Genomic DNA, 24419 nt, shown 5'->3' with positions numbered 1-24419 from the left:
GCCGAAATACTAAATGAATATTTCTGCTCAGTCTTCACCTGTGAAGCAACGGGACACGGACCACAGTTGAAGGCAAAACAAATTGCGGAAGACCCGTTTCAGAATTTTGAGTTCACACCTGAAGACGTCTACAGCGAGCTGACAAGGCTCAAGGAGAACAAGGCCATGGGACCGGACAATTTACACCCAAGAGTGCTTAGAGAATTGAGAGATGTTCTGGCGGAACCGTTGGCCGTGCTCTTCAATCTCTCACTAAGCACGGGGAAAGTTCCATTGGACTGGAAAACAGCCAACGTCAATCCTCTGCATAAAAAAGGTTGCAAGGCTGAGGCTGCAAACTATAGACCGGTGAGTCTCACTTCAATAGCATGTAAACTCATGGAAACACTAATTAAGCATAAATTAGATATGGTCTTGAATGAGGGGAATCTCCGGGACCCCAGTCAACATGGATTCACCAAGGGTAGGTCCTGCCAGTCCAATCTTATTAGCTTCTTTGACTGGGTAACAAGAAGGCTGGACTCAGGAGAGTCCTTAGACGTCGTATACCTTGACTTCAGCAAGGCTTTTGACAGCTTCCCACACCGCAGACTGCTGAACAAGATGGAATCGATGGGGTTAGGAGTAACACTAACTGCATGGGTTAAAGATTGGCTAAGTGGCAGACTTCAGAGGGTGATGGTTAACGGTACCCTCTCCAAAACGTCGGTAGTGACCAGCGGAGTGCCGCAGGGCTCAGTCCTGGGTCCACTCCTCTTCAACATATTCATTAGGGATTTGACTCAAGGGCTTCAAGGTAAGGTAACCTTATTCGCTGATGATGCCAAACTATGCAGTATCATAAACGGCTACAATCTGCAGAATACTATGGAACAGGACCTCCGTACTTTAGAAAGTTGGTCCTCTGTCTGGCAGCTGGGCTTCAACGCCAAGAAATGTAAGATCATGCATCTCGGAAATGGAAATCCATGCAGAACTTACACCTTGAATGGAGAAACTTTGACCAAGACTACAGCAGAACGAGACTTGGGAGTGATCATCAGTGCAGACATGAAGACTGCTACTCAAGTGGAGAAGGCTTCATCTAAGGCCCGGCAGATGATGGGTTGTATCAAAAGAAGTTTCGTCAACAGGAAGCCAGAGGTCATGATGCCATTATACAGAGCCATGGTGAGACCTCATCTAGAATACTGTGTGCAATTTTGGAGGCCACATTACCGTAAAGATGTGCTCAGAATTGAGTCGGTTCAGCGGATGGCCACCAGGATGGTCTCGGGGCTAAAGGGTCTCTCGTACGAAGAGAGACTGAACAAATTGCAGCTCTATACTCTCGAGGAGCGTAGGGAGAGGGGAGACATGATTGAAACATTTAAGTATATCACGGGACGGGTCGAGGTGGAAGATGATATCTTTCTTCTCAAAGGACCCTCGAACACAAGAGGATATCCGCTCAAACTCAGGGGAGGGAAGTTTCGTGGAGACGTCAGGAAGTACTTCTTCACGGAACGAGTGATAGAGCATTGGAACAAGCTTCCAGTACAGGTGATCGAGGCCCGCAGTATCCCAGACTTCAAGAACAAATGGGATACCTATGTGGGATCACTGCAGGAGTCATACCAATAAATAGGGTCACTAGGATATAGACTTAATAGAGCAGGTCAGTAGAGTTAAGGGGGCCAGTAGACTTAAAAGGGGGTCAATGGTATGGGCAGACTTGATGGGCTGTAGCCCTTATCTGCCGTCATCTTTCTATGTTTCTATGTTTCTATTTCTAAGGCGCCCAACTACATAGGCGCCTATCTAAATTGAATAACAAGCTCAATTAAGCTTTTTAATCAGCACTGACTGAAACATAGGCGCCTAACAAAGGAAGCGCGATTCTGTAACAAGGCGCCTCTAAAAATTTAGGCGGCCTTCAAAAAAAAATAGGCGCTATGCATGTTAGGTGCCTTGTTGCAGAATCGCCGCTCTTAAGCGTGCGTATGCGCTCAGCTAGGCGTGCCTAACTTTTAGTTGTGCCTAAGCTGGCCTATTTCTTGGGCGCCTCCAAAATAGGTTCCACTCAGCATGATTCATTAAGCAGCACCCAATTTTACTTGAATCGCGCTGAACAATGCCTAATTAGGCGCCCAAGTTTTGGGCGCTTCTTATAGAATTTGCCCTTAAGGGACTTGTCACAGAGAGCGATGCGGGTTTGAACCCACAACCTTAGGGTGCTGAGGCTGTAGTTTTAACCACTGCACCACACTCTCTCCCGCTTAACTAGCTAAACATTAGCCAGATGGTGCCCAGACATGGCCCGGCAGTGATTTTCTGGGTTTTATGCCACCAACAGGCATCAAAACACTGATCACCGCCTTCTGAATATTAGGCCAAAAATTTCACTAAACTCTTTAATATAGAAGCAGAAAAAGTGAGTGGTAATTGGCAGAATTAGGGCCGGCAAAAGAAGTTGGAGCTTAGTACTGATTTACAGCATTAGGCTTATAAATATAGGGAAATGAATGACAGGCCAAAATCTATAAGTATATAACTTTTATGCTGCAAATGTAAGATGAATTCTCAGCTGAAGTTTTAGGCTCCTATGTTTTGCTGAAAATAGGGTACAAATTTAGGAGACTAACTTATGAGCACAGCATTTTGAATATCAGGCCCTAAAGCCCTGATTCTATAAACAGCGATTAACATGTAGGTACTGAGCAGCGCAAGTGTCAATCATAAGTTAGGCGCCATTTATAGCATTGTGCCTAGTAGCGCCTAACGTGATCTTAGGCGGTGTTGAAACCTTAGGTGCACTCTATGTATGCCCAAATGAATGCACCTCAGTTAAAACACCCCAAATCCACCCCTAAATGCAAAACATGCCTATGATCTGACCCGTAACTACGCCTACTTTCTGGTAGGTGCCTTGGAGTAGACACCTACCTCAAAATGGTGTGCGCCTACCATCTAATTAATTGTAATTTTAAGTTAACAGCACTGATTAAGGCTTTTTTAAATAATTAAGAGCTGCTTTTGCAAAGCCGCATTAGAGGTTTCTACCACAGGCTGGCAAAGTAAATTCTCACTGGCTCACAGTAGAAACCTCTACTGCTGTTTTGTAAAAGCCAATGTAAGTTAAGTGCCTGATTTCCCCCAGAGAAGGGAAATTGGTAAAACTAGAGGAGATAAATTGATGTTGAGGGGTGGTAGACTTAGGAGTAATGATAGGAGATCCTTTTTCAAGGAGAAGGTGGTGAATACTTGGAATGCCCTCCCGAGAGAGGTGGTGGAGAGGAAAACTATGATGGAATTTAAAAAAGCGTGGGATGAACACAGGTGATTGTTAATTAGAATATGAATGGGCTATCTTTCATGGTCTGAATCCCACAAATTGGATGGTTTGGATAGGCTGGAGTGAGCTTCAACAGCAACTCCAGTATTTGGAAACTAAGGTCAGTACCAGGTGGACTTCTATGGTCTATGGCCCAGAAATAACAAAGAAAAAAAGACATTATTATTATTTTTTTTAAATAATTCTTTATTCATTTTCACAAATTACATTGTGTTAATATTTTCATTCACAGTAACAATAAATACAATCATTGGTATATTACATAGATTCTTATCCTTTTGCAGGAGCAGGGAAGCCGAAGGGAAGGCAAGCAGGGCAGCCGGAGCAGGCTGTGAGACCGGGGTCGCGAGAGTTAGCTCCGCCCACCCCACCCGCGTCACTGGTTGCATCGGGCCCAGGCTCCCCTATAAGAAGAAGGGAGCCAGGGCACGAGGCAAACCTCGGCGCTTTTCAAATTTTCTTTTGCAGGAGCAGGGAAGCCGAAGGGAAGGCAAGCAGGGCAGCCGGAGCAGGCTGTGAGACCGGGGTCGCGAGAGTTAGCTCCGCCCACCCCACCCGCGTCACTGGTTGCATCGGGCCCGGGCTCCCCTATAAGAAGAAGGGAGCCAGGGCACGAGGCAAACCTCGGCACTTTTCAAATTTTCTTTTGCAGGAGCAGGGAAGCCGAAGGGAAGGCAAGCAGGGCAGCCGGAGCAGGCTGTGAGACCGCGGTCGCGAGAGTTAGCTCCGCCCACCCCACCCGCGTCACTGGTTGCATCGGGCCCGGGCTCGCCTATAAGAAGAAGGGAGCCAGGGCACGAGGCAAACCTCGGCGCTTTTCAAATTTTCTTTTGCAGGAGCAAGGAAGCCGAAGGGAAGGCAAGCAGGGCAGCCGGAGCAGGCTGTGAGACCGAGGTCGCGAGAGTTAGCTCCGCCCACCCCACCCGCGTCACTGGTTGCATCGGGCCTGGGCTCCCCTATAAGAAGAAGGGAGCCAACGGCGCCCAGCCGTTCGGCGCACGAGAGCGCCTTTGCGAAGAGACTTGAAAAGGAGCCCAGCAACAAAATCTAACCTCTTAAAAAAAAAAAAAAAATTCTTCTCTCTCATATTCTCTTCTCTCTCTACCCTAAAAAAAAAAAAAAAAAATTTCTTCTCTCTCATATTCTCTTCTCTCTCTGCCCTTTCAGCTAGCTGCACGCCGGGCACCACTCATACACATCGAGGGATCATAGGAGAAAGGAAATGGAGGCTGCAGGAACCCAGCGGAGCTATCCAGTGTACTGCATCGAGTGTCATATGTATGACTACCTCCCCTCCGGGAGGCAGGCATACATATGCGGTCGATGCCAGGAACTGGATAGCCTGAGGAAGGAGGTCGGGAGACTGCAGGCCAGGGTCCAGGAGCTGGAAGGACTGCGCGCCTTAGAGGAACCATGCTGGATAACGGAGGATACTACCGGAAAGAGTCACGTCACGGAGCAAGTAAAAGAGCTCGAGAAATTCATCGAGGAGGCCTGCAGGATGGTGGCGGCACAGGACAAACAGCACATCAGAGGGGAATCAACAGTTGGATGGCAGAATCCACCAGACGCCACGGGAGTAGAACCTTGTGGAGGATCTGCACAGACAGAGGATATGGTGACCCAACAGAACCCAGAGGAAAAATTAGCGGATCGAGCCACGGACACAGACCTGAGACCAGAGAGACAACTGAGGAAGGGGAAGTCTGCAATTGTAGTGGGAGACTCAATCCTGAGAGAAGTGGACAGTCACATAGCAGGAGGGAGAGAGGACCGACTAGTGACTTGTCTCCCGGGGGCGAGAACGAAGGACGTCATTGACAGAATAGAGAGAATCCTAGACGGAGCTGAGACAGAGGAGACAGCGGTGGTAGTCCACGTTGGAACCAACGACGTCAGCAGGAGGAGCTACAACAGGACTACACTAATTGAGCAGGTCAAGATCCTGGGGAGGAAACTGAAGCTGAGGACAAGGAGGATAGCCTTCTCAGAGATCCTGCCAGTACCGAGGGCGGATACAAAGAGGCAGACCGAGCTGCAAGCAATGAACAGTTGGCTGAGGAGATGGTGTGAAGATGAGGGTTTCCACTTTGTACGGAACTGGACAACTTTTTTGGGGAAGAACAAGCTCTACAGAAGGGACGGACTGCACCTGAGCACGGCTGGGACGAGGTTGCTGGCACGCAACGTCCAGAGCGGCATAGACTTGGCTTTAAACTGAGGAGAAGGGGAAAGCCGACAGTCGACCTGAACTCGACACATCGGACCAAAGTATCGGACAAGGATACTGAACCAGAAATCTGTAAAAGAGGGCTCAGGACTAAAGGGGAACTTTTGGGAAAAGGACACAAGGACGCAATGCAGGGAGCAAATGCACAAACAAACCTAGCAATTATGCTTAAGAGAGAACAACAGGAGCCAGAGGGTCATCCAAACATGGGGAAGCGGGCTGAGGATGACACAGACACACCGCAGGATGGGGATGGACACAACAATGCTCGGGGGCTGGCAACCCATGAGGAGGTTGGCGGGAGCGCCAAGACCCGAGGAGAACCAGCGAAGAAGGCAAACAACCAGGACTTAAATTGTCTATACACTAATGCTAGGAGCCTAAGAGCCAAAATGGGAGAACTAGAAGTCATAGCCAGTACAAAAGACCTGGACATAATCGGAGTCACAGAAACATGGTGGACTGATGACAACAAATGGGATGTAACCATACCAGGGTATAAACTCTACAGGAGAGACAGGACACACAAGAAGGGTGGAGGAATAGTGCTTTATATAAAGGACTCCATACCTTCAACCAGGATGGAAACAACAGTAAGGGCGGATGACTTGGAATCACTATGGGTTAAGCTACCTGGAGGAATTGGAGCAGACATAAAAGTGGGTCTGTACTATCGGCCACCTGGACAACCGGAAGCACTCGACCAGGACCTGGAGGCTGAGCTGAGGCAGGTATGCAAAAGCGGAAGCGTGATGGTGATGGGGGATTTCAACTACCCTGGGATAGACTAGAGTATTGGACACTCAAACTGCATGAGGGAGAGCAAATTCCTGGAAACCACGAGGGACTGTTTCATGGATCAACTGGTCACGGACCCAACACGGAGATGCCACTCTTGACCTAATCCTCAATGGGCCAGGGGGACCTGAAAAGGAGGTGGCAGTGCTAGGGCCCCTAGGAAACAGTGATCACAACATGATCCAGTGTAAGCTGGAAATTGGATCATCAAAGGTGAAAAGAACCACAGCGACAGCACTCAACTTCAAAAAAGGGAATTATGATGGCATAAGGAATATGGTGGGAAAGAAACTCAACAGCAATGCAAGGAAGATGGAGTCTGTTGAAAAAGCCTGGTCCCTACTCAAGGGCACGGTGCATGAGGCACAGAACCTGTACATCCCCAGATTCAGGAAGGGGTGCAAAAAAAATCGAACAAAAAACCCAGTGTGGATAACAACTGCAGTGAAAAAGGCGATAAGTGACAAGAAAGCATCGTTCAAAAAAATGGAAAAAGGACCAAACAAAGGACAACCAAAAGGAGCACAAAGAACACCAAAGGGAGTGTCACCGTGTGGTTAGGAAAGCTAAAAGAGAATATGAGGAGAGACTGGCGGGGGAAGTGACAAACTTCAAATCGTTCTTCAGATATATGAAGGGGAAGCAACCTGCAAGGGAGGAAGTGGGGCCTTTGGATGATGGAGATAAAAAGGGAGTGATAAAGGAGGAAAAAGAGATAGCTGACAGGTTAAATAAGTTCTTCACGTCAGTCTTCACGAGGGAGGACACATCCAATATTCCAGAACCGGAGGACATCGTAAATGGGGATCGGGATGAAAAGCTGGCCCAACTAGAGGTAAGCCGAGAGGATGTCCTCAAGCAGATAGACAGACTAAAGAGTGACAAATCGCCAGGTCCGGACGGCATTCACCCAAGGGTACTCAAGGAACTAAAGAACGAAATAGCAGAGCCACTTCACCAAATATGTAACCTGTCCTTAAAAACTGGAGAGATCCCGGAGGACTGGAAAATTGCAAATGTCACGCCCATCTTCAAGAAGGGTTCAAGGGGGGACCCGGGAAACTACAGGCCGGTGAGCTTGACCTCGGTCCCGGGAAAGATGATGGAAGCGCTGATTAAGGACAGCATCTGTGAACACATAGAAAACAATGGACAGCTAAATCCGAGTCAGCACGGCTTCTGCAAGGGTAGGTCATGCCTCACAAACTTATTGTACTTCTTCGAGGGGGTAAACAGCCAGGTGGATAAAGGGAAATCCATCGACATCATTTACCTTGACTTTCAAAAAGCCTTCGACAAGGTACCACACGAAAGGCTGCTTAAAAAGCTGTGGAAACATGGAGTGCAAGGGGAGGTCCACCGATGGATCAAAAACTGGCTGGCAGGCAGGAAACAGAGGGTTGGAGTAAAGGGCCATTACTCAGACTGGCAATGGGTCACGAGCGGAGTTCCGCAGGGGTCGGTGCTGGGACCTCTTCTGTTCAATGTATTTATTGATGACCTGGAGGCGGGAACAAATTGCGAGGTTGTTAAATTTGCAGATGACACCAAACTCTACCGCAGGGTAGAAACCATGGAAGACTGCGAAGATCTGCAAAGGGACCTAACGACACTAGAAGAATGGGCCAAAAAGTGGCAAATGAGCTTTAACGTAGGGAAATGCAAGGTCATGCATGTAGGGAAAAAGAACCCGATGTTCAGCTACAAAATGGGGGGATCACTGCTAGGGGTAAGTAACCTTGAAAGAGACCTGGGAGTGATGGTAGACACAACCTTGAAGGCGTCGGCGCAGTGCACCACAGCCTCAAGAAAAGCAAACAAAATGTTGGGTATCATTAAGAAGGGTATCACGACCAGGACGAAGGAGGACATCCTGCCACTGTATCGTGCAATGGTGCGCCCGCATCTGGAATACTGTGTCCAGTCCTGGTCGCCGTACCTCAAGAAGGACATGGCGGTACTTGAGGGAGTCCAGAGAAGAGCAACTAAACTGATAAAGGGTATGGAAAACCTCCCATATACTGACAGACTGAAAAAGCTGGGACTGTTCTCCCTGGAAAAGCGGAGACTTAGAGGAGACATGATAGAAACCTTCAAGATCCTGAAGGGTATAGAAAAGGTAGACAGGGACAGATTTTTCAGATTATGGGGAACCACAAGTACAAGGGGGCACTCGGAGAAATTAAAAGGGGACAGGTTTAGAACAAATGCCAGAAAGTTCTTTTTCACCCAGAGGGTGGTGGATACATGGAATGCGCTTCCGGAGACTGTGATAGGCCGGAGCACATTACAAGGCTTCAAAGAAGGTTTGGATAGGTTCCTGGAGGATAAAGGAATTGAGGGGTACAGATAGGAGTAGAGGTAGGTTAAGGGATAGTCTGAGACCACTGCTCAGGCAATGGGCCTGATGGGCCGCCGAGGGAGCGGACCGCTGGGCGAGATGGACCTCTGGTCTGCCTCAGCGGAGGCAATTTCTTATGTTCTTATGTTCTATCCCTCTCCCATCCCTCCCAACCATATACTCCATTATTGAATGATATATGTAATAATAAAATACCCCCTCCCTACCTCATAAACTGATAAACATAAGGGAAATAATTTTACTTAATCCTGACAATATTTTGTTAATGGTTTCCACACATCCTGAAATTTCTTAAAATATCCCTTTTGTAACGCAGTAAATCTTTCCATTTTATAGATATGGCATAAAGAATTCCACCAAAAGTTATAATTTAATCTCCTCCAGTCTTTCCAATTATATGTGATTTGTTGAATGGCAACCCCTGTCATTATTAGTAATAATTTATTGTTATTTGCAGAAATCTGACTTTTTGCTCTCATATCCATACCAAATATCACAGTATCATAGGATAATGCCACTGAGTTCTCTAATAAATTATTAATTTGGTCCCAAATTGATTTCCAAAAATTCATAATATATGGGCAATGAAACAATAAATGATCTAAAGTTCCTGCTTCTAAATGGCAATGCCAGCATCTATTAGACAAAGAACTATCTAATTTTTGCAACCTAACAGGGGTCCATAACGCTCTATGCAACAGAAAAAACCAAGTTTGTCTCATAGATGCTGACACCGTACATTTCATCCTCCAAGACCAAATTCGTGGTCATTGAGATGCAGTAATTTCATGCTTAATCTCAATGCTCCAAATATCTCTTAAACCAGTTTTTAATTTCTTCTTAGTAAATCCATTTAATAATTTATACCACTGGGCGGCCTGGTGACCCAAGAAGTCTGTCTGAAAACAAAGAAACTCCATACTATAATGATTATTAAGGTTTTTCCAATCAGGGAACCCCGCCTGAATGGCATGCTTCAGTTGCATCCATCTAAAATTTTCTGATTTATTAAGTCCAAACTTATGTTGCAACTGTGAAAATTCAAGCATAGCACCATTAGAAATAACATCATCCAATATACGTATTCCTGCTATCATCCAATGCTTCCAGACTAGTCTTTCTCCGCCAATTTGAATCCTGGAGTTTACCCATATAGATTGATTTGTAGATTTGTAAATTGGAATAGTTGTTAAATTGCTTACATATCGTAAAGTTTTCCAAGTATCTGCTAGTATTCTATTGTCCTTACTATAGCTAGGCATTTTGATACTGAGAACATGGGACAGTCGCAATGGAGACATGAGTTGCCATTCTATCCACAACCAATCTGGGAGTTTTTCCATGAGTTCTGGGAGGATCCAATACATACCATGACGCAAAATATAGGCTTGATGGTACCTATAAAAGTTTGGAAAATTTACCCCTCCCTCTGAAATTGATCTTTGTAAAGATACCAAAGCTATTCTAGGAGTTTTACCCAGCCAAATAAATTTTAACAGAATGCTATTTAACTTTTTATAAAAGGACCCTTGAAAATATACCGGCAACATACCCATCTGATAACAAACCACAGGCAAAATCATCATCTTAATAGTTTGGACTCTCCCCCACCATGAAAGGTGTAAAGGATTCCATTGCTCACACTTTAATTTAATCATGAGTGAAATGGTGTGGTGGCATGGTTAGTCCACTTTTCAAGGTAGTATAAAGAAATAAAACAAAGAAAATAAGGTGATACCTTTTTTGATTGGACTCACTTAATGCTCATGAACGAAACATTCAAGATAATGAAGGGAATAGACTTAGTAGAGAAAGAGAGATTGTTTACCCTCTCCAAGGTAGAGAGAACGAGAGGGCATTCGCTAAAGTTAAAAGGGGATAGATTCCGTACAAACATAAGGAAGTTCTTCTTCACTCAGACAGTGGTAGAAATCTGGAACACTCTTCCAGAGGCATCCTCCAGGGATTCAAGACAAGGTTAGCCAAGTTCCTGCTGAACCAGAACGTACGTAGGTAAGGCTAGACTCAAGTAGTGCACTGGTCTTGGACCTAAGGGCCGCCGCGTGAGCGGACTGCTGGGCACGATGGACCACTGGTCTTACCCAGCAGCGACAATTCTTATGTTCTTATGCTCTTATACTACCTAATTTAATCATGAAATTGTGATTTCAGGGCAGACTGAATGGACCACTCAGGTCTTTATCTGCCGTCATTTACTATGTTACTATGTAGATCGGCTAGCCGCACCAATCTAGCTGCCTAACTTTAAGGATCTTTAATAGAATCAGGGCCTAAATGTCTTTCTCTGATAATGTTTATTCAACAAACTTCTTTCTGTTTAACAGAAGTCACCGGCAGTTAAAGTGACCCATTTTAAAGGCTGCATGGCAGAGGCATCCCTGAATGGGAAATCCATTGGTCTCTGGAACTACGCTGAAAGGGAGGGCAAATGTGGTGGATGCTTTGGAAGGTATAGTAATAGATCAACTCATCCCTCTGCTTTTGAGTTATCATCGTTTGAAACTGAATGCATCTTTCTGTGTCTGTTGTTAGTATGCATATTTGTTTGTTTTGAGGATACATACAGTAATGAGTTGTGAAGCCTCCCAGTACAGAAGATGAAATCAAGTTTGAGGAAGCCTGTTTTTCAAAATCTTCTTAAATTCTGTACTGTGATGTTTATTGCATCTACATGTACAGGTACAATGAACTTACGTAGTTCTAACTGGGTGCAATAATTAAACTGAGGGGCAAACTGAATGAATGTAGCGGATCCATATTTTATTTGGAATGAGCAACATTCATATTCCCTTCCCAAATATATTGAAACAACATATAGGTGATAATCACAGAGCATCTAATCTAGTTATCTACACAATGCTTTACATCTTTATAAATAGTAGCACTTCCTGCGTTTGTTTTTTATTTATTTATTTATACAATTTTAAACAATTATCAAGCATAAACATCTTGTATAGAAAAGTGTAATCAAAGACATATTAACTTAAATTACTTTCAAAACTTGAAAGATAAATCAAATTATTAAATTAAAACAAAAGACAAGCTCACTTGATCACACACTAGTCCTCTAATCTCGGATCTAAGACTTAGAGTAGAGAAGTTAAGCTCACATATTTATCAAAGAAAGCCCTATAATTACTGCAGCACAGAGAACTAATCCTTATTAGGCGCAGTTATTATTCCATTTTCAAGACGTTTCATTGAGAGAAAACTTATCAAATGAGATGGGTCTACAAAAATATATTTCAAAGAACGGTTTCTAACTACTCAAAAAGAAAAGACCCCTTTTTTTTATATATTGCCTTGATTTCTGTTCTGCTCAATGGCTTCCTCTTTTGGTCATCTTCTTAGGTCTCCTGTTTTTGGTATGATTTAATTTTGTATTCTTGTATATCACGGTGATAGGGTGGATCAAATTGCTTGAGGGGCTGCATTATATGTTTAAGAGGGCCTTAAATCAAACAGGCAAAAAGTTTTGCAGGATACAAAATACACCTTGGAATACTTATGGATAGAAATTCCATGTGTACAGGGGAAAAGGATAGTGATAAAAATATATGACTGACCAGAAAGAAGAGACAGATGAAGAAATGTTAGTGGAAATTAGGGAGGCTATCCAGGGACGACTGAAGAAATTGTGGCACCTCGGATCAACTTTTACTTCAGCCCTCTTCCCCCTCCCAATACTACCATGCCCTGCATCCTACCTCTCCCACCCACTGCCCCTCTCACTATCTCAGAGCCAGTCATCAAGATTCTTCATTGCTCCCTTACCCCCCACCACCCTCAAACAATAATTTCCACCCCTCCTTCCAACAGCAATTTCTACCTCCTCCCCTTTGGGACTGAGACCAAGAGACCAGACCCCTTTAACTGGCAGGCAGCAGAGCAGCACAGTAGCAGGGGCAGGTGGCACAGCAGAGCAACAGGAGGCAGGCAGCAGCCAGCAGGGGCAGAGAGCAGCATGCAGCAAGTAGTGGGAGAGCAGCAGGTGACAGCGGCAGGCAAAAAATGAAAAGAATACGGTAGACACTAAAGCAGTTTAAATGCTTCAGTATCCCGCTCCTTTCTACAAAGCACACGGACATTGGATGTCCAATTCCAAGCATGCCTTGCAACTTGAATCCAGCACCATCTTCTTTCCTCAACCGCCCCTGAGTCCAGCACCGCCTTTTTTCCTCAAACACCTCCCTAGTTCAACACCATCTTCTCTCTCCCTCTCTTCCCCTAGGTCCGTCAAACCTATTTTTTCTTTAGCAGTTCCTGCAGCGATAGCAGGCTGTCTTAAGCCAACACCGGACCTTTCTCTTTTCTGTATCTCGCCCCCTAACACAATTTCCTGTGTGGATGAGGGTGGGACACAGCAGATGGAAGGATCTGGTGGCACCAGCTCAGACAGCCTGTTATCACCTGCCTGATTCAGGGAAAAAAAATTTCAATTTGATTTGGCCTATTCAGGTGGACTCCCTAATCAAAAAGAGTTTTTTCACCCTCTGGAAACTTAAATCTATTAAAGCATACTTTGATAACTCTGCCTTCAGAATCTTGGTACAATCCCTCGTATTGTCAACTCGACTACTGTAACATCGTCTACTTAGCAATCTCCCAAAATAATATTGTATTACAACTAATTTGCATTACAACTAATTTGCATTACAACTAATGCAAAACACTGCGGTCAGACTAATCTTCGGTCTAAAGAAGTTCGATCACGTGACGCCATATTTCAAACAGCTACACTGGTTGCCGATGGAAGCTCGTGTAAAGTTTAAATTTGCCTGCCTCTGTTTTAAAGTTTTCTACGGTCTAACCCCTAAATACATCACTGACCTATTCTCCTTCTCAGCCAACAAACACAAGAGAAGTTCCCACTCGCACTTCGTTTCTCCCCCGGTTAGAGGATGCAAACTAAAAAAACACCATGAGCATCTTCTCTCACATCAGGCTGCTCTATGGGGTAAAGACCTAGAACAACTCCTATTGCCCACCATTTATGAGGTATTCAGGAAACACCTCAAAACCCACCTATTCCTGAAATACCTAGACAGTTGACCCACTTCCCTCTTTCCCCTCCCTTGCCCTTTCTCCCCATTGTTCCCCACATCCCTTAAGTTAATTCAACTTGTACGTCAACTCAACTTGTACTCCACTAATCTTTTGTAAACCGCATAGAACTTAACGGTATTGCGGTATATAAACTGTTATTATTATTATTATTATTCCTGCCCAATTTTTTTTCAAACGTCATGATGGGTTTATTTTGTAGCCTTTCCACCCACCTTACCCCCCTTTTCCCTCTCCAACTCCATGCTGGTGCTGTAGTGTGAACAAAATAAACAAAAAATATTTTTCTTCTCTCTGTTAGGTCCTAGCTCACACTCGCTGCATAACACCAACTTTGGCAGGATACACATTTCGAATCTGACATATTGTAATCACAAAATAGAAAATAATATTATTTTTTCTACCTTCTGCTGCCATATCCAACATTTGTTTCTTTCTTACTGTCTACCATCACAATATCTCTCTCTCTCCCCCCATGATGTGCAACATTTCTTTCTCTCTCCCCATGCACCATCTCTTCCCGCCCTCCATCCTTTGTCCAACATTTCTCCCTCTTTCTTCTCCATGCACATTTCCCTCCCCTCCACTATATGCAGCATTTCACCCTCACCTCTTTTCTCCCTTCCTCTCCTCCACCCCAGCAATTCTTCCTCTCTCCCCCATGTGCAGCATCTTTCCTACCCTCCCATCCTCCTGAGCAGTAGTTTTCCATCCCTCCCTCCCATCCCCTGTACAGCAGCATCACACCGACTCTCCCATCATGAGACCTGACATAGCTCCAAGGCCTCCTAAAGCAGCAGTGGTGGCAGTGGACGGTCAGCAGTGGCATCACTCAGAATCGGCTACTTTTGTCGGCCTGCCCCGCTAGGGCTTCCCTCTGCTGCATACTCAGTGACATCATCAGTGACCCTGTAGAGAGAAGGCCCTGGCGGGACAGGCCATGAGCAGCCAGTTTAGAATGATGCCACCACTAACCGTCCACTGCCGTCTCATCGGCTGCTTTAGGAGGCCTCATAGGTAAGTCAAGTTTCACGGGGGGGGGGGGGGTAGGGGGGCGGTTGGTTGCAGAATCAGTGAGTCCGATTTTCTCAGACAGTGAATTTATTCAAATCAATTTGAATAGACGAATCAGGCAGCACTTCGGACCACTAAATTAAAAAGCAGGTTTTGATAGACCAAGGGGGAGGGAAGGGAGACGACAAAGCGGTGGACTTGAGCTGTATGTGTGGGGTGGGGGGGGGTGTTGGGGAAAGAAAAGGGAGGGGAGAAAGCCAGACTCAGGTAAGCTGAGTCTGTGGGCTGGTGATGTCACAGGTGTGGGTATTTTGCACCCTTTAGCACCAGTGCCTTGGGCCAGAGCCTCATCTGGTCTATAGGTTGAGCCGGCCCTGAGGCTAACAAACTAGGTAAATACCAGTTTTGACATAAATTAGATGCTAAATTTTGATTTTTGCTCATTAGGCACATTACAGTGGAGTCCCTCAATATTTACATTCTCTGTTAGTTCCTTATTAATCTGTTTATCAAATTTGGTTTTCACAGGCTAATTATTTAGTTATTCCATCATGCTTTACTTTGGATTCTTACTCAAGTAGAATTGACTCTAGTGTAGTATCTCTAGCTTTGTGGAATACTCTTCTGCTTGAACTGAAGATGGAATCCTCAGGATCTCAGTTTTAGAAAGGCCATGAAAACATGATTGTTTGGACAATTTTTAAAAATTGATTTCATGATAATCAGGTTGGGCAGTCCTGGACAGTTAAGTTTCCAAATGTATGTGTGTAGGACATACTTAGCTTCTCTTCAGGCAGTCTCTACCACAGTGTCTCTCAAATTTTTTTTTAGCTCTGGCACACTAAACAGAGCAAATGTTTTTTGCAGCACAATATAATTCAAATTATAAAATTGAAAAACCATCAAAATTTAAATTTTGAATTATTTAAAGTTCTTTAAGCTATGTATGGGTAATTGTAACAACTGTGAAACTAAAGTAGATGAATAGGATTGCTAATCAATACGATGGATATGCTTGCTTTTGAGTGCAAATTAACTCAAAATGTGGCTAGTCATAAGAACATAAGAATTGCCGCTGCTGGGTTAGACCAGTGGTCCATCTTGCCTAGCAGTCCACTCCCGCAGCGGCCCCTAGGTCAAAGACTAGTGCCCTAACTGAGACAAGCCCTATCTGCGTACATTCCGGTTCAGCAGGAACTTGTCTAACTTTGTCCCCCTGGAACTTTGAATCCCTGGAAGGAAGGTGTTTTCCCCTATAGCAGCCTCCGGAAGAGCGTTCCAGTTTTCCACCACTCTCTGGGTGAAGAAGAACTTCCTTACGTTTGTATGGAATCTAACCCCTTTTAACTTTAGAGAGTGCTTTCTCGTTTACCCTACCTTGGAGAGGGTGAACAACCTGTCTTTATCTAAATCTATTCCCTTCAGTATCTTGAATGTTTCGATCATGTCCCCTCTCAGTCTCCTCTTTTCAAGGAAGAAGAGGCCCAGTTTCTCTAATCTCTTGCTGTTCAGCAACTCCTCGAGCTCCTTAACCATTTTAGTTACTCTTCTCTGGACCCTTTCGAGTAGTTCTGTGTCCTTCTTCATGTATGGCGACCAGTGCTGGATGCAGTATTCCAGGTGAGGGCGTACAGCGGCATGATAACCTTCTCCAATCTGTTCGTGATCCCTTCTTAAACCTTCCTAGCATCCTATTTGAACATTTTGCCGCTGCCACCACACATTGCGCAGATGGCTTCATCGACCTGTCAATCAGCACTCACAAGTCTCTTTCCTGGGGAGTCTCTCCAAGTAACGCCCCGGACATCCTGTATTCGTGTGTAAAATTTTTGTTACCGACATGCATCACCTTACACTTATCCACGTTGAACCTCATTTGCCATGTTGCAGCCCATTTCTCAAGCGTGTTTATGTCACGTTGCAATTCTTCGCAATCCTCCTGTGTCTTCACTACTCGTCTGCAAATGTAATCACCTCACTTGTCATACCAATTTCCAGATCATTTATAAATATGTTGAAGAGCACGAGTCCAAGCACCGAACCCTGTGGCACTCCACTGGTGATGCTTTTCCGGTCCGAGTAATGTCCATTTACCCCCACTCTCTGTTTCCTATCTGCCAGCCAGTTTTTAATCCATATGAGTATTTCACCCTCGATTCCATGGCTCGCAATTTTTTGAAGTAGTCATTCATGCGGAACCTTGACAAACGCCTTCTGAAAATCCAGATATACAATGTCGACCGGGGCACCTTTGTCTATCTGCCTGTTTACTCCCTCGAAGAAGTGCAGAAAGTTCGTCAAGCAAGATCTTCCTTTGCTGAAGCCGCGCTGGCTGGTCCTCATCAGATTGTGTCCGTCAAGGTGCTCAATGATGCTGTCCTTTATCAGCGCCTCTATCATCTTTACCAATACCAAGGTCAGACTCACCGGTCTATAGTTTCCCGGATCACCCCTCGAACCTTTCTTGAAGATCGGCATAATATTCGCCACCTTCCAGTCTTCTGGAATCCTTCCCGATTTGATTGACAGATTGGCTATTAGTTGAAGCAGTTCAGCTATAGCCCCTTTCAATTCCTTGATTCCATCCGGTCCTGGGGATTTATCATTTTTAAGCCTATCAATCTGCTTGCATACCTCTTCTAGACTGACGTCAACCCTGTCAGTTTCCCATCTTCATTTCCCACGTATAGCCTTTCGGCTTCTGGTATGTTGTGTATATCCTTTTTGGTAAACACAGACGCAAAAAATGTATTAAGTTTGTCGGCGATGGCTTTGTCCTCCTTTGGCTTTGTCCTCTCTTTATTCCATGGTCATCCAACGGCCCCACCGCTTCATTCGCGAGTCGTTTCCCCTTAATATATCGAAAGAACGGTTTGATGTTTTTCGCCTCCATGGCTATTTTTTCCTTATAGTCTCTTTTGGCCCCTCTTACCGCCTTATGGCACCTGCTTTGATGCTGTTTGTGCTTTTTCCAGTTTTCATCCGTTTTTGACCTTTTCCATTCCTTAAACAAAGTCTTGTCTCTGATCGTTTCTTTCACCCTTACAGTGAGCCACGTCAGTGTGCTAGACTCTTGCATATGTGATGTACATGTCATGTATACTAGTGTATACTTATGAAGGAAGGTTTTTTTTTAAAATAAATTATTGATTTTCAAACTACAAATGCGCAATAAATGATTCACAATTTTGTACATTATATAATAAGCACAACAAAACTTACAAATATTACTGCACAAAAAAATTTCCCCCACCCCCTTCCAGCTAATAAACAAATATATCAAAACCTTCATGAAACTATTCATAAAATCCCCAGATCAATTCCAATTTCACTCCCTTCCCTAACCTCCCCCCCCCCACGATGTATATGTTTACTTGTCTATAAAATAAAATTAATTATTTCTCTTTACAGTATTTAACCAATGGCTCCCAAACATCCATAACATTCTTAAATCGTCCCTGTTGTACAAAGGGAATTTTTAAAAATAAGGTAACAATCTCTCATGGCATACCCAGATTCTCTTTGGGGCACATCACTGTGCCATTCCACACAGTTTGAGAGACACTGCTCTACCGCTTCAATTAAAGGCTCATTTACTGGACAGTTGAAGTTGGAACAGTTTGAAAATAGAATGTGGGCTAGGAATTTGTGCTTGTTAAATTTTCCTCATACTAGATTATTGTCAGCAGAAATTATTTTTTAAGAAATATTTTAAGGAGGAATTTGCTCTTGGGAATGCAGAGAACCTTCTGGTATTGAATTTTTATTATACCTCTGCAAAGAGATGGGTGTCTTGGAGGAGGGAGACATGGATATTAGACCTGACATGCTTCTTAGCTCATTCGGAGGATGATATTTCTACCAGGGCTACTTTGTCTGTAACTTTTACATCAGAGATGAATAAAATGCTAGTACTGAAACCCCTGCCTCAGCACCCTGAGGTTGTGGGTTTAATCTCTGTGTCGCTCTTTATGATCCTGGGCAAGTCATTTAATCCTCCATTGTTCCAGGTACCATAGTTAGATTGTGAGTCCACCGGGACAAATAGGGAGAAATAAGCTGTCTCTTCCTAGCCGAAACCTGGCTAACATCCAATTCGGACCCATGCATAACCGAATTCTGCCCCAAAGGGTACAAATTAGAGCTGGTTTGTCGAGAAAACAAACGAGGGGGAGGACTAGCTATTCTAGTACAAAACAACCTCAACCTAAAAGTTCTACACAAACACTCAACCCCTCACTTAGACCTTCTTGCATGCCAACTCTCCGACAATACACTCACAGACACCTTGAACTGTCTATTATGCTACATCACTCCAGGAAAATGGAACACTTCAAAACTTGAACTCGAAGAATTCATATTCCAGAACTCCCTAACCTCCACATACAATTTGCTCCTAGGAGACATCAATCTCCACCTCGAGGACCACACATCCAAACAAGTAGACGATATACTCTCATACCTCGACGCCCTATCCTACCAGATCCTCAATCCTGAACCCACGCACGAAAAAGGCCACCAACTTGATATAGCAGCATTCACGTCTCATAACCTCCACACCCCAAAAATTCATATCACCAATGGTACCTGGCATCCCTCTCTTTGGTCAGACCACCACAAATACACTTTCACCATCAACTGGCCTCAAAATAACACAAAACCCAAGCCACAAAAAACAACCTTCAAATCTAGACAGAAAATTGAGCCTGCCACATTCTGGGATAAAGTTGACCCTATAATCGCCCCCATCGACCCAACTGACTTCGTAAATCACTGGCGCATCCTAAGTGAAACAACCTTGAACGAGCTAGCCCCTGAAAAAACCAAACATAGAACCTGCAGATCCTCAGACAAGTGGTTCGACTCCGAACTCCTCCTACAAAAAAGGCATTGCAGACAACTTGAAAGATCTTGGAGAAAAAAGAAAAATGATCAAACCAAATCCGCTTGGAGAACCCAAATCAAACTATACAACATCAAACTTAAAGAAAAGCGCAAAACATACTACTCTAAACTAATTGGCACAAACACCTCTGACACAAAAACACTCTTCAACTTAGTAAAAAAACTTACGGACACAAACCCATTCCTTGCCACTCAAGGCAATAAACCACCAACAGCTTCTCAACTAGCAGACCACTTCAAACACAAGATCACTACAATCAGAAATACCTTCAACAACTCAACCACCAAACTCTACGAGATAATAACCCCCACAACGGAAGAAGCCATATCTGCAGACAGAACATGGACCACATTCCCAACCCTACAATGGTCTGATTTGAACCGACTATACAAAAAATACAGCCACACCTCGTGCGACTTGAACTACTGCCCATCGTATCTGCTTACAAATGCCTCCCTTAAATTCAAAACCAACCTCATGCAATGGATTCAAAGCACTCTCATAGAAGGTCAATTCCCACAAGATCTTGGAGAGATCATAATCACACCCCTACTGAAAGATCAAAAAGGCCCTATAGACGCTCCTACCAACTACAGACCTATCGCTTCGATCCCATTATATGTCAAACTGATTGAAGGACTTGTGACTCAATACCTCACCAACTACCTATTTGACCATAATATACTTCACTCCTCTCAATCAGGATTTAGATCTCACCACAGCACGGAAACACTACTAGCAACACTACTAGACATAGCCCGACAACACCTCAGTAAAGGACACAGGATCCTAATTATCCAACTAGATCTTTCCGCCGCCTTCGATCTAGTCGATCACACCATATTACTCCAGATACTTGATGCAATCGGGATCTCAGGGGTGGTTTACAATTGGTTCCAAGGATTCCTTAAAACAAGAACGTACAGAGTTAAGACAAACAACACGAAATCTAACCCATGGTCAAATCCATGCGGAGTCCCGCAGGGGTCACCACTATCGCCCATTCTATTCAATCTCTTCATCTCCTCCCTCGGCACCACTTTAGACAACCTAAATGTAACATCATTCAGCTACGCAGATGACATAACTATTCTCCTCCCCTTTGAAATCCAAGGCCACACCTCAACAGGACACCTGGAAATAATTCTGGATGAAGTAGAAAAATGGATGACAAACCACAAACTGAAACTAAACTCGGACAAAACCAAATTCCTAATGCTTGAAACGGACAAAAACCCATCCATAACAGACCTAGAAATTAAAGCAACCAAATACCCAATCCAGACCTCACTCAGAATCTTGGGAGTGCTGATAGACAGATGCTGCACTATGCAGACCCAAATCAACAAAACTACCCAAAAAGCATTCTTCACAATGCGCAACTTAAGAAAAATAAGGAAATTCTTTGACAAAGAACACTACAGGATAATTGTACAATCCCTGGTACTAGGTCTCGTGGACTACTGCAATATCCTTTATCTACCATGCCCCACAAACATGATCAAAAAACTTCAAACTGTTCAGAACACAGCCCTTAGACTAATTTACTCACTCGGAAAATTTGACCACATCACCAATGCCTACCTAGACTCACACTGGCTACCGATTCGAGCCAGAATTCAATTCAAACTATACTGTCTACTCTTCAAAGTAATTAACGGTACTGCACCCACCTACCTAAATGACCGCCTAAACCGTAACCTTCCAACCAGAACAAGAAGAACACTGACATCATTCACATACCCACCACTCAAGGGTACTCACCGCAAAAAGCTTTATGATAGCCTCCTGGCAACACATGCTGCAAAACTCGAACCTTCCATCACCAGATTGTTAACCACAACATCAGACCTCAAGACATTCCGTAAAGAAATCAAAACACTGCTGTTCAAAAAGCATATACAATCTACCTAACCTCCCTCACCCCATCCCCCAAGAAACCAAAACACTGCCGTCCAAAACATCTTCCGATGTTATTAAGTCTTTACTATCATTCTGTTATTAAGTCTCTATCCTCAAACTGTATTCTCTATTGTCATGTACCATCCTGGAAATGTCCAGTTCTCTTCTTATGTAATCCGCTTTGAACCGCAAGGTACAAGCGGAATAAAAATCACTAATGTAATGTAATGTAATACTTGCGGCCTCTTTTACAAAGCCGTGCGACAACAGCCCCGAAGCCCTTTAAATCTCTATAGGCTTCTGGGCCATTAGCGCAGTGCAGCCACTAGTATGGCTTTGTAAAAGAGGCTGTTAGAGTACCTGAATGTAAACCCATTTTGAATAGAAGCAGTATATAAGAAATGTAAATAAATAAATAATATTTCTGGAAATTGCAAGAGCCACTTATTGGTCCTTTTATCAAGCCGTGCTAGCGGAGTTAGCGTGTCAGACATTTCATCATGGGCTAACCCCTGCGGCCGGCTAAAGAACTAATGCCTGCTCAATGCAAGTGTTAGCGGCTAGCGCGGCAGGCAGTATTACGCGCGTTAAACCCCTACCGCAGCTTGATAAAAGGACCCCTTAGTTTCATAGAAAAGCCATTTTTACATCTAAAGCCCCTTAGGAGTTAACCTTTTTCTAAAGGTTCCCTGTAAATGGTTAATTATTTTTCCTGGTAAAAGGTAATTTGTTGATTTGATTCTGTGCAGCTTGAGAAATTTTTGTGGATTTGGAGAATAAAGTATCAGGTGAATTATCCTGATGAATTTTTTGGGGGGTAGGTGAATTTATTGCTGATAATGGATCGATTGTTTCATTCCCGGGACGGAAATGCCTATGACTAAGTTGGGTGCACATTGAGTGTATTCTATAACAATGCACATAACTTTTAGAAACACCCATGATCCGCTCCAGCCACGTCCCCTTTTCAAATTCATGCACTGCTACTGGAGCATTATTATTATTTTTTTTTTACAGAATAGCCCTTTTGGAGTTGTGCATGTAACTTTTAATTAGTCCCAATCAGTGTCAATTACGAGGTGTTTATTGCTAGTTATTGACACCAATTAGGCCAATCAATTAATTAAGTTGTGCATCAACATTGGCTATATGCACCAATGTACACGCACAGCTTAAAATTTTGGGATAAGGGCATACACTTGCTGCAAGTGCTATACCATCTAGGACCAGCAGAGGGAAATACTTGATTACATATGAGATGCATGCCACCATAAAATTATACATCAAATTATACATCAGGTTCTTGCACTTGGATAATAGAATGACTATTGTAAGTAAAATATGATCTGAACGTGGGAAAACTCCTTGGGTTTTACCATCACTTCCAATATGAAGAAATTGTCTCCATGTTTGTGCTATATTTTTTGGATAAAGTTTTTATAAATCATATGAATCAAGGGTTTTGAATATAGGAGCCCATAAAATGCAGTAATTTTTAAAACTTACCATATTGTAAGCTCCCAAATTAGAGTGTGGAAAAAGCCTATGCATTAACTGCCGAGGATATTCCCAGCATGTTAGGAAATTCTTTTTCATGGAAAGGGTGGTTGACGCCTGGCATGCCCTCCCAAGAGAGGTGGTAGAGATGAAAACGACGGTGATGGGATTAAAAAAAAAAAGCGTGGGATGAGCACAGTGATCGCAATTAGAAAATGAATGGTATAAATTGAAGAATTAGAGCCAGTACTGCACGTTCTGTGTCCTGTATATGGCAATTCGGCTTAGGATGGACTGGGGAGGGCTTTGACGGGAACGCCAGTAATTTGGAACATGAGGACAGTGCTGGGCAGATTTTTACAGTCTGTATTCTGGAGTGAGCTTTGATGGGAACTCCAGTAGTTGGAACAAAAAGACATTATCGGGTGGACTGCTATGGTTTGTAACCCAGAAATATTAAAGAAAGTGTAACTACTGGTCAGGTTGGATGGACTGTTCAGGTCTCTATCTGCTGTCATTTACTTTATTACTATGTAATTACTGCACAGGAAAAATCACTTAGGAAGTGGTAAGGTCATCACTGCTATCTGCAACAATGACAGCACATGGTATGATAATGTGTTGTTACTGCAGTGTGCTGTCTATACTCACACGTCCTATCCTGTCGCAGAGTATGCCGTTACCTCTGGATTCTATATATGGCGTTCAAGTTTAGGTGCTGATCCAAGGTCACGCACAATTTAATTGACTAATGAGCTATTAATAATAATAATAATAATAATAATAATTTATTTGTATACCGCAAAACCATGAAGTTCTATGCGGTTTACATCATTTACAAATACCTCGTTTAAAATACAATAGAATTGAAGAGAATTAGAAAGTTAAATCCAATGAGAAAAAACCCCCCTAAAAGATCTGATTATTGCATAATAAAAATTTTACAAATTAACTATTTAAATATTTCAAAAACAGATGTGTTTTTAAATGTTTTCTAAATTCTCCATAAATTTCAGTAAGCATAAGCAGTTGATCTAACTCTTTGCCCTATGCTGCTGCCTGGTATGAAAGAAGATGCTGATGATGTTTTTTTTAAGTTTACATCCTTTAACAGGCGGGGGAACAAAATTCAAATGTGAGCTTCTTTTATGTCTATTAGTTGTAAAAGAGAAAAGCGCATTTATATATTTGAGAGTCAAACCAAATAGAGCCTTAAAACAAAAGCCACCGAGTTTGAATTTCACATGCGCCTCCACTGGTAACCAATGCAACGCCTGGTAAAGGGGTGTCA

The 24419-nt window shown here is 43.6% G+C and overlaps 1 protein-coding gene across 2 annotated transcripts in view; it reads left to right on the top strand.

Moving 5' to 3' along the window:
* The window catches only part of LAMA1 (laminin subunit alpha 1), a 412090-nt gene that overhangs the window by 296952 nt on the left and 90719 nt on the right, over positions 1-24419 (top strand). For both annotated transcript variants that reach the window (XR_004538373.1, XM_033934013.1), the window contains exon 48: positions 11070-11194. Coding sequence is in view for 1 of the 2 variants with exons in the window: in XM_033934013.1 (XP_033789904.1) it covers positions 11070-11194 (125 nt within the window). In the remaining variant the exon portion in view is untranslated. The remainder of the gene's footprint in view (positions 1-11069; positions 11195-24419) is intronic.

The sequence above is a fragment of the Geotrypetes seraphini genome, chromosome 2, assembly GCF_902459505.1.
Source record: "Geotrypetes seraphini chromosome 2, aGeoSer1.1, whole genome shotgun sequence".
NCBI classification, from domain to species: domain Eukaryota; kingdom Metazoa; phylum Chordata; class Amphibia; order Gymnophiona; family Dermophiidae; genus Geotrypetes; species Geotrypetes seraphini.
This window is presented reverse-complemented; position numbering and strand designations above follow the sequence as displayed.